The 13,966-nt window shown below is 43.0% G+C and overlaps 1 protein-coding gene across 7 annotated transcripts in view; it reads left to right on the forward strand.

The window, feature by feature from the left end:
* Positions 1-4,186, forward strand: part of MIA2 (MIA SH3 domain ER export factor 2) — a 54,653-nt gene extending 50,467 nt beyond the window's left edge. For all 7 annotated transcript variants that reach the window (XM_061611703.1, XM_061611702.1, XM_061611700.1 and 4 more), the window contains 4 exons: positions 389-520; positions 1,294-1,367; positions 1,847-2,057; positions 3,680-4,186. In XM_061611703.1, the coding sequence (XP_061467687.1) occupies positions 389-520; positions 1,294-1,367; positions 1,847-2,057; positions 3,680-3,843 (581 nt within the window). In that variant the 3' untranslated portion in view covers positions 3,844-4,186. The remainder of the gene's footprint in view (positions 1-388; positions 521-1,293; positions 1,368-1,846; positions 2,058-3,679) is intronic.
* The last annotated feature ends 9,780 nt before the right edge of the window (positions 4,187-13,966 follow it).

Consider the following 13,966-nt stretch of genomic DNA (forward strand, 5'->3'; position numbering starts at 1 on the left):
GGCAATCACAAAATGAAATATCGCCTGGCTCCCCTTTGCAGTGGACCCTGCTGTGACACCTGGAGGTATCAAAGGTCTCTCTACCTGGGGTTTTAGTTAGGTTCAAGTGTTTTATGGTATATTTAAGAATAGCAGAGTAAGTATGCTGCAATGATTCTAATAACTCTGCTTCAGGATTCCAGCACCATATGGGTTTAGATGATAAGAGGACCTTGATAAGTGGGACAGATGTTAGATTTCCATTAACTGATATGTGTGGCTATCTAATTGCCCCTTGTATTTTATTTTGTATATTCTGTAACACAGGAAATTCAGAATAAAACTGGCTGACATTCACTGTTGAGTAATTCTAAGAGCATCTACTAAATAAACTTTCATTGAATGGTAGGTCACCTCTACAATGAGCAGTCTCTTCCTCCTCAAAGACCAGAAAGATTTTATTCCAGTCCCCCAAACTCTGGAAGGCTTTCAGGACCAGCAGAACTAAGAAGTTATACCATGCATTCATTTGATAAAGCAGGTAGGAACTGCTGCCTTTCAGTGCCTGAATGAAGGAGTCTATTATGAAATTTGGCTGCAACTGCAAGTAATCCTTTACAATTGTCAGGACTACAACTCAAAAGACCTTGAAATCCAAACACTCGGAGCACTTTATGTTCTCTTGTTTGTAACGTATCAAAGAATGCTAACAATGACTCTGGTATTTTGAAATTAATGTGCTTTGCTCTTAGCAAAATCCATGCTTGTGGTGCAAAAAAAAGAGGCAGTGATAAATGTTTGCACTTTTCCCAGTTTAATTGGACTGTTATGCTTTGCTTACCATAAGTGACATTATTACTTTATCCCCAGTCAGCAGCTATGGTCACACTTGGGAAATAATAAAACTAACCTGAATTCATGCTTAAAAACAAAATCTTTTCATCCAAGACATGTGACCTAAGCATAGTAAAACATTGATTTAGACTTTGAAACAGACCTTGTTCTCTACAACCAGCATAGCATTTAAATGATATTATTGGTGCTTACACCTTGGTGTTTTTAAAAAATAAACATTCTTTCCTGAAATTCTTACCTAGTAAATGATATATACAGCAGCCTTAACATTTAACTTCAGTAGGGAAACAGCAGCTCAGATTGAGTGTGAGCAGAGATTATGCTGTTCTTTTGAAGTGCACAGAAGCATCAGTACAGTCTTATTCAGCACTTGTGCAAAAACATCTGTTTCTACACCCGCCTGTTCTTTGGAACAACTTAATGCTAAAGTGCATGTTGGGTATTTTCCCCCACCCCTAGATGGACAAGCATCTGAGAATAACTCAAGAATGGACTTAAGTGGAAATGGAATAAAAGATCATCCCAGTGACAATGTAAGTATCAGACAAAAATACTGAGAATTTTTTTTATTAAATCCCATATAGTGCAAAAAAAAAAAAGTTTACCAAGTTACTGAATCTGGCAGTTCTAAAATTAATTTTGTACAACATGTATTTTAGTGTAGAATTATTTATTACCTTTCCATTTACTGAACAGATGTTAACTAAGATAATAGCTTCAGGACTGAATGCATTTACAACCTGAAAGAGCAAGAAAAATGAAATCTGGATTAGATGTTCAGTATATGAGTGGCATTGTGTTTTGCTTCAATAAACTTTATAGTTGCAGCCTTTTAATTTGGCTCCATCTCATACCTCTTAGCTCACATTTCTGGTTTGGATTGGGCTTCTGCTTTGATCTACCCTCTTGGTAGCTTATAAACATAGCTACTTTTCAAGCTCAGACAAGTTTCTCAGTGACTTTGAAAACGATAGCTCCTTTCCAAATATTAACTTGCTCTCTTTTCTCGCAGAATATGCTCAATGCGTCAGATCAGTCTCTTGCACCTGGAATTGTGCCTCCACCACTCCCCTTACTGCGAGCTCCTCTGATGCCAATGGACCCAAGAGGGCCTTTCATGAGAAGAGGCCCTCCCTTTCCACCAGTGCCTCCTAGTGCTGTATATGGACCTCGTGAATATTTTCCAAGAGATTTTGCTGGCCTGCCACATCCTCTACTGCCAAGTATGTTCTTGCTCTTCTTACATTTTTTTCCTAAATAAAGAATGAAATAAGGTTCGTGGGGAAATGTTTGGAAACCATACTAAGTTGAGGCAATTCAGGAAAAGTTAGTTGTGCCCAAGTTCCATTGAAATTAATGGGGCTTAAGTTAATCATGAGTACAGTCCTATCCAGGTGTGTCAGCCCAGCTCCCAGTGTATGTGTTCCCATGGGCTTCATTGAGTTGGAAGGTTTGGAGGAGGTCTCTTCATAAGATTCCTCCCCAGGGACAGGAATTCTGTCCAATCAGCGGAATGCACAAATATTTCCCCCTTCATTCCTTCCTGCTCAATGTGCAAACGTCTGAGGATGCAGCTAGCAAGGACAAGGATGTTGAGGGCAAGGCTAGCATGTGCAGCTCAGATTCTGTTTCTGCACTAGCCTTCCCCAACTTCTGGTGCCCCTCTATATGTTTTGGACTACCAATTCACATCAGCATTGGCCAGTATGGGAGCTGTAGTCCAAAACATATAGAGGGGCACCAGGTTGGGTAAGACTCCTTTTTGTGTTGGAGGCTAATGCCAACAAGGCTTAACTTTCAATGAGACATCTTCACAACCTACTTGCGGATTGTGTGCAAGAACCTTTAATGGGACAATTTTTTCCAAGTTTAAAATATTGTTAAGGAAATTAACAATTACTTTTTAGTGGAAGATATGGCTTACTGTTAGAAACATGTGGGACAAAGAGAGAGGGTCTTTCTAATGTTATGGTTGCAGGCTCAGTAAATGTTGAAAACTTTACCATTCCAGCAAGCATTTGTGCTGCTGGGCAGATTAGTTTTCCTGGTAGACCTTCACTTTAGAATGTTTTTACCTACTGAGCCTGTTTTAATGCCGTATGGTTTTTTCGTAAACCACCCTGAATGATGCAAACGTGTTAAAAGGGCAGGATAAAAGTCTTGTAAAATAAAAAATAAAATTCAGGAAATTTTCTGGTCCCAAGTATTACTTCCCTTGTCAGGTGAATAAGCAATACTAGCAGGACCTTCATTAGTAAAGGGGCTCTGTGTTAAGCACAATGGTGTTGATGAGATACACTGCAGAGTCTCGTTCTTATAGTCTCCCCTATGAAGGTGGACCTTGCAACAGCTACTTAGCAGTCAACCTACTAAGCATGAGGTTGAATTCAACATCACATGGGCAATGTACCCCTTGTACAACAGGACTTGCCCTTCTCTTTTTCCCCTGCAGCCTCCCCTGCTCTGGACAGACCCCAAACCCTCCAAAGCAGCTGGTGAGGGCTACATAATAACAGTAAATTATAATTACCATAATACAGAGGGGAGGAGAGCAAGAGGAATTCTGTTTCACTTGTATGTGGACACCGTTGGATCCCTCCATGGGCCTTATTGAAGTATTAACCATTAATTTTTCTTACCTTTCCCTCCCCATCGAAATAAACCTCCCCTATTGTTGTAGACATCATGGAATTGTATTACTGAGAAATTTTCTGTCTTTCCTTTTTATTGCTTACAGCTACTGTTGATTTCAGTGTGTGTGTGTGTGTTCAATATCAAGTCTGTAAGAAGGTAGCTCCATTCTTAATGCTAACTAAAGAGGACTTTACTAATTCTCTTTAAACAGTGAGAGGTCCATTTCCTGTGAGGCCTTTTTCCCAATATCCACCTCCAAGGGCTGGATTTTTTCCACCACCACCACCTGATAGCAGAAATGAAATGCCTGCTGAATTAACACATCAATCAACTGTGTCTTCTGCTGATAATCAAGAATCACAACAAGAACCTTGACTCTGATTTGAAGTAGCCCTATCCTTTCCCCCTCGGTTATTTGCTGTTAAGTAGCTTTTGTTACTTAACTGTCTCTGTATTATTGCTCAAATTGAAGCTTAACATAATACTTCTCAGGAGAGTACCCTGTAAATAATTGTCTAACTGTGAATAAATTGACTTTCATTGTATAGCAGCAACTTTAAATTATTTTTAAATTACATATCTAGGAGATGTAAAAATTAGTCATGTGTAAGAACTCTCCAGTTGTTTTGGCCACATCTGATCTCATAGAAAATCACTGCATGTGAAAAAAACGCTTATAACAAAAGGTATTGGGGGGGGAAATAAAGGACTTCAATTATTTGTGGTATTTTGGCTATTTAACAAAACAGGATATCTCCTGCCTGTTTTCTATCAGTTTCTGAAAGTAGAACTCATGGTTAGTCCTTTAAAAGTTACACTTTGTCATATCTGACATCTTGACTGTATACAATACCAGTAGATAACTTCAAGAAGACTAAAGTAACGACAACAGAAGATTTATGTAACTTTAAAGTTGTCAACGAGGACATTGAACTTGTCAAGGATTACCAAAATGGAGACAATAGTCAAGAAATCAGAAGAAGGCTAGGACTGGGGAGGGCAGCTAAGAGAGAACTAGAAAAGGTTCTCAAATGCAAAGATGTATAACTGAACACTAAAGTCAGGATCATACATAAGAAGAGCCTGCTGGATCAGGCCAGTGGCCCATCTAGTCCAGCATCCTGTTCTCACAGTGGCCAACCAGGTGCCTGGGGGAAGCCCGCAAGCAGGACCCGAGTGCAAGAACACTCTCCCCTCCTGAGGCTTCCGGCAACTGGTTTTCAGAAGCATGCTGCCTCTGACTAGGGTGGCACAGCAGACCACATTCAGACCATGGTATTCCTGATCTCTATGTATGGATGTGAAAGTTGAACAGTAAAAAAAGCGGAAAAAGAGAAAAATCAACTCATTTGAAATGTGGTGTTGAGGAGAGCTTTGCACATACCATAGACTGTGAAAAGAAAAATAATTGGGTGTTAGAACAGATTAAACCAGAACTATCACTAAAGCTAAAATGATGAAACTGAGGTCAACATAGTGTTGTGAGTTTGGGGGTTGAAATGGATAATTTCTATGAGTCCCCTTTGAGACTCCAGTTTGGAATCCTGTGCCTCGGGGTGAGAAACTCACTCTGCTGGTCAGATGAGTTTCTTTTGTTAAGCTAATAGAGTGGCCAGGTTTGTTAATGGGTCTATCAGGTGCCCAGCAACTGGTGAATAGTCCAGGAAGACCCTTTTGTCATTCAAACTCCTCAGGGAGAGCCTTCCCTCCCCCTCCTGGGGCTGAAGAGAGACTTGTGTGTTGAGTTGTGTGAGAGAAAGGCTGGAATTGGAGGCAGGCAGAGAGACTGGCTCTGCACCATGGCTCAAGGATGCCTCCTGTAACCCCGATGGAAAACCTGGATATTGGGCTGCTGATGCCTTCAACCTCTCCATCCTAAGCTCAGGTTGGAATGTGCGTAAATAAATAAGCCATATTTGATTAAGACACCACAGTCTTCGCTGACCTTCTTCCCAAGGAAGCCAAACCCAGGGCGAGCACAGGGGCCCCTGGAAATCTCACTGCTTGGAGATTGGGGTGGCGCACAACACTGGTGTTAGCAGTGGGATTGAGTTTCCTGGAAGAAGCATTGGGAGTAAGGTGTGCCTGAGTCAAAATGGGGGGAGAAACAGCAACCCTCCTGGAACATAAAATTGATGTTCCAGCAGTATAGCCAGGAGGATCAGCAGCAGAGGCAATGGGACTAGCAGCAAAGGCAACGAGAGCGCCAGGAGGACCAGCAGCAAAGGCAACGAGAGCGCCAGGAGGACCAGCAGCAAAGGCAACGAGAGCGCCAAGAGGAACGTGAGCACTGGCAACGAATGGGGGAGATCATTGGAAGCATCTTTGGAGAGGAAAGGGAGACCCTATGTGAGGAAGTGAGAGCCCTGCCTGATCAGCCACTACAAGGGGTTGAGAGTGACCCAGGAGTCCAGCTGTAGAGCAGCCAGACTCGGGTGGCTAGAGATCCAGAAAGTGGATGGGCAGCTGGAGGGCTTGGACTGTGAGGAGCTGCAGTCAGTAGCGGAAGAGGAAGAAAATGCCTTTGATTATCCAGGAGTCTGCCAGGGGGGAAGACACCAGAAAGCTGGAAGTAAAGCCCCAAGAGCTGAAGGAGAACAAGCTGGAAAATGAAGAGGAAGATGCCTTGGAAGAAAGTGGAGTAGAGGCTGCAGCAGAGATGCTGCTGATAGATTTCTCTGCTCCATGCGTGCCTGCTGTTAAAGAAGTAATGCAGGAGGAAGAAAGGGCCTTGGAGAAAGGTGAACTAGAGCCTGGAGAAGAGCAGCTGTTGATGGATTTATTTGCCCCATGTGTGCCAGCTGTGGAAGAGAAAGTGCAGGAGGAAAGGGTAGAGACGTGTGTGCGAGAGGAGCTGCCAGCGCCTGGAAAAATGGCTGTGCAAGAAAAAGTGCAGGAGGAGAAGCCTGAGGTGGGAGTGCAAGTCAAAGAGGAACTCCCAATGCCAGGAGAGATGGGTGAGATAAAATCCCCAAGTGACTTTGCCCCTTGGGTGCCCCATAATAGTTTTATAGGGTGGGATGCAGCTCCTATGATGGGTGCAGTCCCTGAGCAAATTCCAGCAGTGAGAGGCACCCAGCACCCTGTGAGTTTGGAAGGGAAGAGACAGTGGGAGACTTACCTGTGTCTGTCTGGGCCCATGATTCACACTGTAGATAGCGAGGGAGAACAGAGAAGATTTCTTTCTGCCAACCTGGTTGGGCTAGGCCAGCTAGTCCTGAAGAAGATGCCCCCAGATAAAGACTTGTGGTAGGACTTTGATTTGGAGTTTGGGGCAGGAGATGAAGTGGAATGGCTTACAGACTTTTCCCAGAGCAGAGAGTGGGAGGAAAATGGCTATAATCTGCCATGTGCTGATGAGGAAACAAATCTATTCCTGGAGAGGAATCCCCAGGCAGCAGCAGGGATCAGCTTGGACTGGGAATTCCATGGAGCCCCAAGACAAAGGGCCATGAGAGCAACTGCAGTTTGGGGGTGGGGTTGTGCTTATGGGACTGTGTACTGATTTGCTGTGGGAATTCATCTGGTTTTAGTATTGCCTTTTGAAATGCTGTTGATTTTCACTTTTTGCATGCTTGTGGGGATATGCTGACAGGTTTTTGCAGTAAGGTTTTAATGGTTAAGATTTACTATTCTGTGTCTGTTAGATTGTGGGTGTGTGTACAACTGTTTAGGGGAGCAAGGGAAAAATGTGCATGTGGTTGAAGGCTGCTGTGCTGCAGTGGCACAAGGCAAGACAAAGGAGAACCAGTACTGAGACTGTAATATGACTGTGCTTTTACTGATGTATATTTCAATGTCTTACTAACCTGTACCTGTTATTTTTTTGTAGGAAAAGCTGTTTTCCGTAGTTTGTTTCCAGGTCTGGGATAGACTGTTGTCAAGGAAGGAGTAGTGTTGTGAGTTTGGGGGTTCAAATGGATAATTTTTATGAGTCCCCTTTGAGCCTCCAATTTGGAATCCTGTGCCTTGGGGTGAGAAACTCGCTCTGCTGGTCAGATGAGTTTCTTTTGTTAAGCTAATAGAGTGGCCAGGTTTGTTAATGGGTCTGTCAGGTGCCCATCAACTGGTGAATGGGCCAGGGAGATCCTTTTGTCATTCAAACGCTTCAGGAGAGCTTCCCCCCCCCCTTCCTGGGGCTGAGGAGAGGCTTGTGTGTTGAGTTGTGTGAGAGAAAGGCTGGAACTGGAGACTGGCTCTCTGCTGCATGGCTTGAGGATGCCTCCTGTAACCCTGATGGAAAAGCTGGATATTGGCCTGCTGATGCCTTGAACCCCTCCATCCTAAGCTCAAGTTGGAATGTGTGTAAATAAATAAACCATATTTCATAAGGACACCACAGTCTCCGCTGACCTTATTCCCAAAGAAACCAAGCCCAGGGCGAGCACAGGGACCCCTGGAATTCTCACCGCTCTGAGATTGGGGTGGCATGCAACAATACTTTAGACACATAATGAGAAGACATGATTAACTAGAAAAGACAATAATGCTGGGCAAAACAGAAGGGAGTAGAAAAAGAGGAACGCCAAACAAGAGATGGATTGATTCCATAAAGGAAGCCACAGACCTGAACTTAGAATATCTGAACAGGGTGGTTCATGACAGATGCTCCTGGAAGTCACTGATTCATAGGGTCGCCATAAGTCGTAATTGACTTGAAGGCACACAACAACAACAATTGTAAACAGAATATGAAAGACTAGTCCTATAATGCTTTCTTTTTGTCTTTTTATTTTATTTTTCAGAGATAAGGCCATTATGTTAGGCCAGGGGTTGCGTGAGGTGGTCTGTGACATGCCCCCATTCATACTGATTTCTAATTGTATTTTATTGCTGCTTTTATGAATTCTATGGAATGCAAATTATAATACTATAAATACATTGTAAGAAATAAAAGTAATAAAATACAATTAAAATTCATACTGTCTAGCACAGCACATTAGAATTACTGAAGACAAGCAGAAAAAACCATTAGTCCACCACCAGCAATTTTCAAGTCATCTGTGCAGGGAGAGGTTTGGGAACCACTGTGCCAGACCATAGGAAGCTTCCTTATACTAAATTAGACCATTTGTCCATGTAGCCCACTATTGTCTACACTACATGACAGCAGCTCTCCAGGGTTTGAGACGGCACATTCCCAGCCCTAGTTGGAGATGCTTTACTACAGAGGCACAGCCCTTCCCTTCCTGTGTAATTCAAGGACATGAGTGCCTATATGTACATTTCCAATGATCAATATTACTATCAGCTGTATTACCTCCTCCAGCAGCACTCTCAGTTGTGAGCTGTTCTTTGAAAGCTTCAGCAATGTGGTGTATAAAAGACATGCAGCTCTTTCCCTACATTATTGCACACCCCAATCCCATTAATTATATGGTAACTGAATAAGAACCTAAGACCTGTGCTAGATGAGATCAGGCCAAGAAGCCCATCTAGTCCGGTGGCCTCTTTCCCACTGTGGCTAGGCAGATGTTACCAGAAAGCCCATAAAAGCAAGGTATGAAGGAAACAGATTTCAGCACATTAGAATTGCAACAGGCAGAAAAAAGCTATTACTGATGAGAAACTGGTAAGCAAATGTGTACGCCGCTGGTTCCATGTAGCTATGTTAAGCTAATAGCTGTTGAGCTCCTAAAAGCCTGATTAAGCTTTTTAGATCTGTGAAAGGTTTAATAGCCTCTTTCCCCACCCAGCCCCAACCTGTTGGCTAGGCCAGTAAAGGCCTTGACATCTGGCACAATGAATCTGATCCTGTGTAATATGGTTTCATAGGTACCTTTCACATGATCAGGGTTTTTTTTAAAGGATTCTTATCTGGAAAGTGCCTTAGCTGTGATTTGTACCTAAGAGAAGTCATTCAGTGCTGCTGTTACTAAGGAAGCACAAGGTTTTCATGGGCCTTGTGCAGAAATTCTGCATCTTTAGCTGACAGTAAAGTACATATATTTGTCACCATTGCAGGAAGAAATCAGTTAAAATTAGTATATATGATATTATTAGGTAATTAGAAACAAGTCAGCACATGTTCAAACAATGTTACATTTTTCCACTTTAATATAACGATGCGGAACAGCTGGAGGACCGCAGCTTCCCCATCTCTGCTATGATCAGTGGTGTAGTCATCTTGCGTTGCAGGGGGCTGTAGACCCCTTACTTTTTGTGAGCAGGATTCCTATGTACAAGTTGGTCAGCATGAAAGGGAAGCGTGTTAGCCACTGTTAAACGTCTTCTCATGTGGTTAACATGATTCTTTGTCCTCTTGATTGGAGCCAATCAAAGGGAAAGGAGGTGAGTCAGTTGCTGAGAAGACTCTTTTCAGTAGTTCACACACTCCTCCCCTTTCATGCTGATTGGCTCCTAGGGTAAATGAGAAGTGAGCTTTGTGGCAAAGTATCTTTGTCTCTGAAATCCTATGCCGACACTTGGCTTCATTTCAGAATTCTTAAAATCAAAATGTTTCTGGAAATCTTTAGCTCTCAGAGACACTGCACAGCAATTTTATTCTGGTTCTATAACTGTAATTACAGAAGAGATGGTGAATCCTGGGGTGTGTGTGTGTGTGTGACTATCATGAAGGGACCCTGCACTTCTGAATTTGCCACTACATTATTGGCTATAATAGCACTAGACCCATTCAGCTAAATGCCTCATTAAACTAAACTAAAGGTAAAGGTGTCCCCGCACTTGTAGTGTGAGTCGTTTCAGAGTCTTAGGGTGACAATATCTTGCAACGTTTACTAGGCAGACCATATATATGGGGTGGATTGCCAGTTCCGTCCCCGGCCTTTCTTTACCCCCCAGCATATGCCGGGTAGGAGCTATTAAAGTCTCAACATGCACATAGAATAGGTGAAAGTTTCATTTTGCTGTTACCAATTTGAAATGTGTTAGAATGGAAGTGGGGTATTTAGAAGGCCATGTATTGCACCCCCTAGCTTCAAATTCATGCTCACCTGTTATGTTTAACAACAACCAATGGCTGTTAGCAGGAGACTGGGTGAGTTGTCAGCAATATGCAGCTAACACCCAGCTCTATCCATTCCATCTGAATCAGGAGAGACAGTTCAGGTGCTTGACCAATGTTTGGAACTAGTAATGGGCTGGATGTGGACCAATAAACTGAAAATGAATCAGAAGTGTTCTGAGGTCCATGAGGTGGGGAGACGGCCTGTTGCGCTCACCTGGACAGAGCAGGCCAGTAGTTTAAGGGGATAGAGTAGTTAAGGGGATAGAGTAGTTCTGGATCCAACACTGTCACTGCAGGTTCAGGTGCTCTTGGTGATTAAGAGTGCCTATTTCCAGCTACATCTGACCTGCCAGCTATAGCCCCTTTTTGACAGATTACTTGGTCATTGTACTCTATGCTCTGGCACCTGGTTGGCCACTGTGAGAACAGGATGCTGGACTAGATGGGCCACTGGCCTGCTCTAGCAGGCTCTTCTTATGTTCTTATCTTCCAGATTAGACTATTGCAACACACTCTTCACGGGACTCCCCCTCAAAATGTCTTTGAAACTTGTAAGTTTAAAATGCAACAGCAGTTTCCTGGCTCAGATTGTATTTAGAACTTGCATAACCTGTTCTGTAACAGCTCCACTGGTTGCCAGTTTGCTTTTAGGCCCAATTTAAGGTGGTTTAAGGCCCTAAACTGAAGCTCATCTCTTTCCTGACAGACCCTCTCACATGAGGGAAGGGGGCTCTCAGTAGTTCTATTGCCTTTGGAGGGTGGCAGTCCCTAACCTGTGAAATTCCCTTCCCCCCGGTGCATCTTGCACCTTCATTGTCAAGCTTTTCTCATGTGCAGAAGAGGCACCTGTTTATACTGACCTTTGACAGCCAAGATAAAAAATTATTTTAGGACCTGCTGTATTATTCTGACCATAAAATAGTTTAAATTGATTTTAGTGTGTGTGTGTTGTACAAAATCCAATTAAAAAAGCTGGCACAAGCAAACACATTGGGTACTGTAAGCCCACAGATTTAAGTCTTCATCTTTCCTGCTGTAGCTCCCTTAGGGTGGAATCTACTTCCAGGTGTATTTAGTTTTGCTTCACCTTTAAAACCCTTTTGTATTTTCTACATTAGTGCGGTTCATTAGTCAACGTGGTAAAACTGGAACTTTCCTGTTGCCTTGTATGTATATGTATTTAGTGCAGTACATGTGCTATTACTAGCAGAATGGGGAAGAGGTAATTGTGCAAATTAGTACTCAAGTCTCACAGTTGTTATCCCAAACACACCATTATAAAGCACAACTAAAAGCATTCAGTATGCTCTTGCAAATGACTTCTCCCATCCCAGCTTATGAGCAGCTTCAATGTTTTTTCCTCTGTTGCACCAAAACCAGGCTATTAAAACATCTTTCACCCCATGTATTTCCACACTTTTCTGGAAGTTATTGAAGGCTTAGACACCACTTATTAACCAAGAATGAAAAACTTCAAAGAAAACTGCTGCTGCCAGTTAGCAGTACAAGCAGTGCTAATTTGACATGTCATGACCAGATACCTACCTTTACCGTCTGGCCCATATGTCAAGCATTTTTAAAGGGTTAATTACACATGCATAGCTGAGCTCCTGAAGCAAGGGAAAACTGCTTTGGGAGGTGGGGAAATTTTGACTGGCAGGTAGAAGAATGCCTCCTAGTCACCCTCCAAGTAGGTTTTACCTCTGCAAAGTTCCAAGATGGAAGCAGGGCTCAGTTACACATATTTTGCCTGTAACACCCTATTAGCCCCTTCGTCTAATGATCTCACTAGAGCAGTGACGTTTGTGGTTAACTTTTTTAACTGACACCAATGGTATGTACAAGCACTTCACTTTGTCTAGATCATGTCCTAAGTGCAGGGGTGGCTAACCTATGGTCCTTCAGATGTTGAACTACAACAGTTCCCACCAGATGTCCAATGTTCATAGATAATGGGAGTGGCAGTCCAACAACATCCTAATAACTATGCTCTCTGCCTCAGCCCAAAGCTCTATACAGCTTGGGACCAGGATACCTTAAAGATCATCTTGCCCCTTATATACCGTCAATCACTGTGCTCTGCAGGTGAGGGCCTCCTGCAGATACCATCTTATCAGGAGGTCCGTTCCACACAACATAGGAAGCGGACCTTTAGTGTTTTATGTCACCTATACCTTTGGAATTCCCTCCCCTTAAATATTATACAGAGAGCCAGTGTGGTGTAGTGGTTAAGGTGCTGGACTACACCCTGGGAGACCAGGGTTCGAATCCTCACACAGCCATGAAGCTCACTGGGTGACCTTGAGCCAGTCACTGCCTCTCAGCCTCAGGGGGAGGCAATGGTAAACCACCTCTGATTACTGCTTACCCTGAAAACCCTATTCATAGGGTCGCCGCCATAAGTTGGAATTGACCTGAAGGCAGTCCATTTCCATTTCAAATATTAGACAGGCAACATCTGTTATCTTTTCAGCGCCTATTGAAGACCTTCTTTCAACAAGTCTTTAAGCAGAGACCCAATCTGCGTCTGTGTTGGAATTGCTTTTTAAGAGGTTCTTAAAACTTTTTTTTAAAAAAAGTTTTTAAATATGTTTTTGAGATGTTTTTAAAGTCTGTTTTTTATGATGCTTTAGAGTATTTTTAGTGTTTTTGTTTGCCACCCTACTGTGAAGAAGAGTAGGATAGAAATTTTATTATCATCATCATCATTATCAACAACAACAACAACAACAATAATAATAATAGCAATCTAACTCAGGGAAAGCCGGCATGAAGTTCCTCCACATCCAATTACAGTTCAGGAGCCTCTGGGTTGACTGAACACCAGCTCAGCCAGGAGCTGCGTGCAGGAACCAGGAAGTAAAAGCCTGCTCTCCCAAATACCCCTGCTGGGAAGTAAGCCCTCTCCATTGAATTCTATTGGATTTATTTTCTTAGACTGACCGTTTTCCTGGCGTACCTTTGCCTGGATTGGGACCTGCAGGAGCGCTCCAAACATGAGTTGGATGTGGCCTAAGTCCCCTCACCTCAGCCCTTCTCCTGACACACACCCCTTTTTTGGGACTTAAGCGGCTTCACTTACCCTGGTCTCAGCTGAGATGGCTGGGCCCTGTGGTTGAGGGACTTATGCCAGCGTAAGCCAGCTGAGCCGGGACCCAGCTGGCTCCACTAGAGATCTGCCGCATCCAGCTCCGCTCAGCAAGGCATAAATGCAAGTTGCATTGTAATAACGTGAGAAGGAAACAGTAACAAATTGCAAGGGAAACGTGATTTTTATCATGGAGAACAAGCTGTTATTTGTCCATCTACCATATAGTCACCCAGAAAGTGTAATAAAAAACATGAATAGATAAAATGTAAAGCCAAAGGCATGGTAAGTGTTCACAGTCTATTTAATAGTGGGACATGGATATAAGTACTACACAATTTTTTAGAACACATTCAATTTTGATATAAGCATTTGCTACTGGAGGGATTTGGGCTTTCCATATTCTACACTTTAAGATGTATTCTGCCAGTTTAAGTAAA

This window comes from Rhineura floridana, chromosome 2 (assembly GCF_030035675.1).
Source record: "Rhineura floridana isolate rRhiFlo1 chromosome 2, rRhiFlo1.hap2, whole genome shotgun sequence".
NCBI lineage: Eukaryota > Metazoa > Chordata > Lepidosauria > Squamata > Rhineuridae > Rhineura > Rhineura floridana.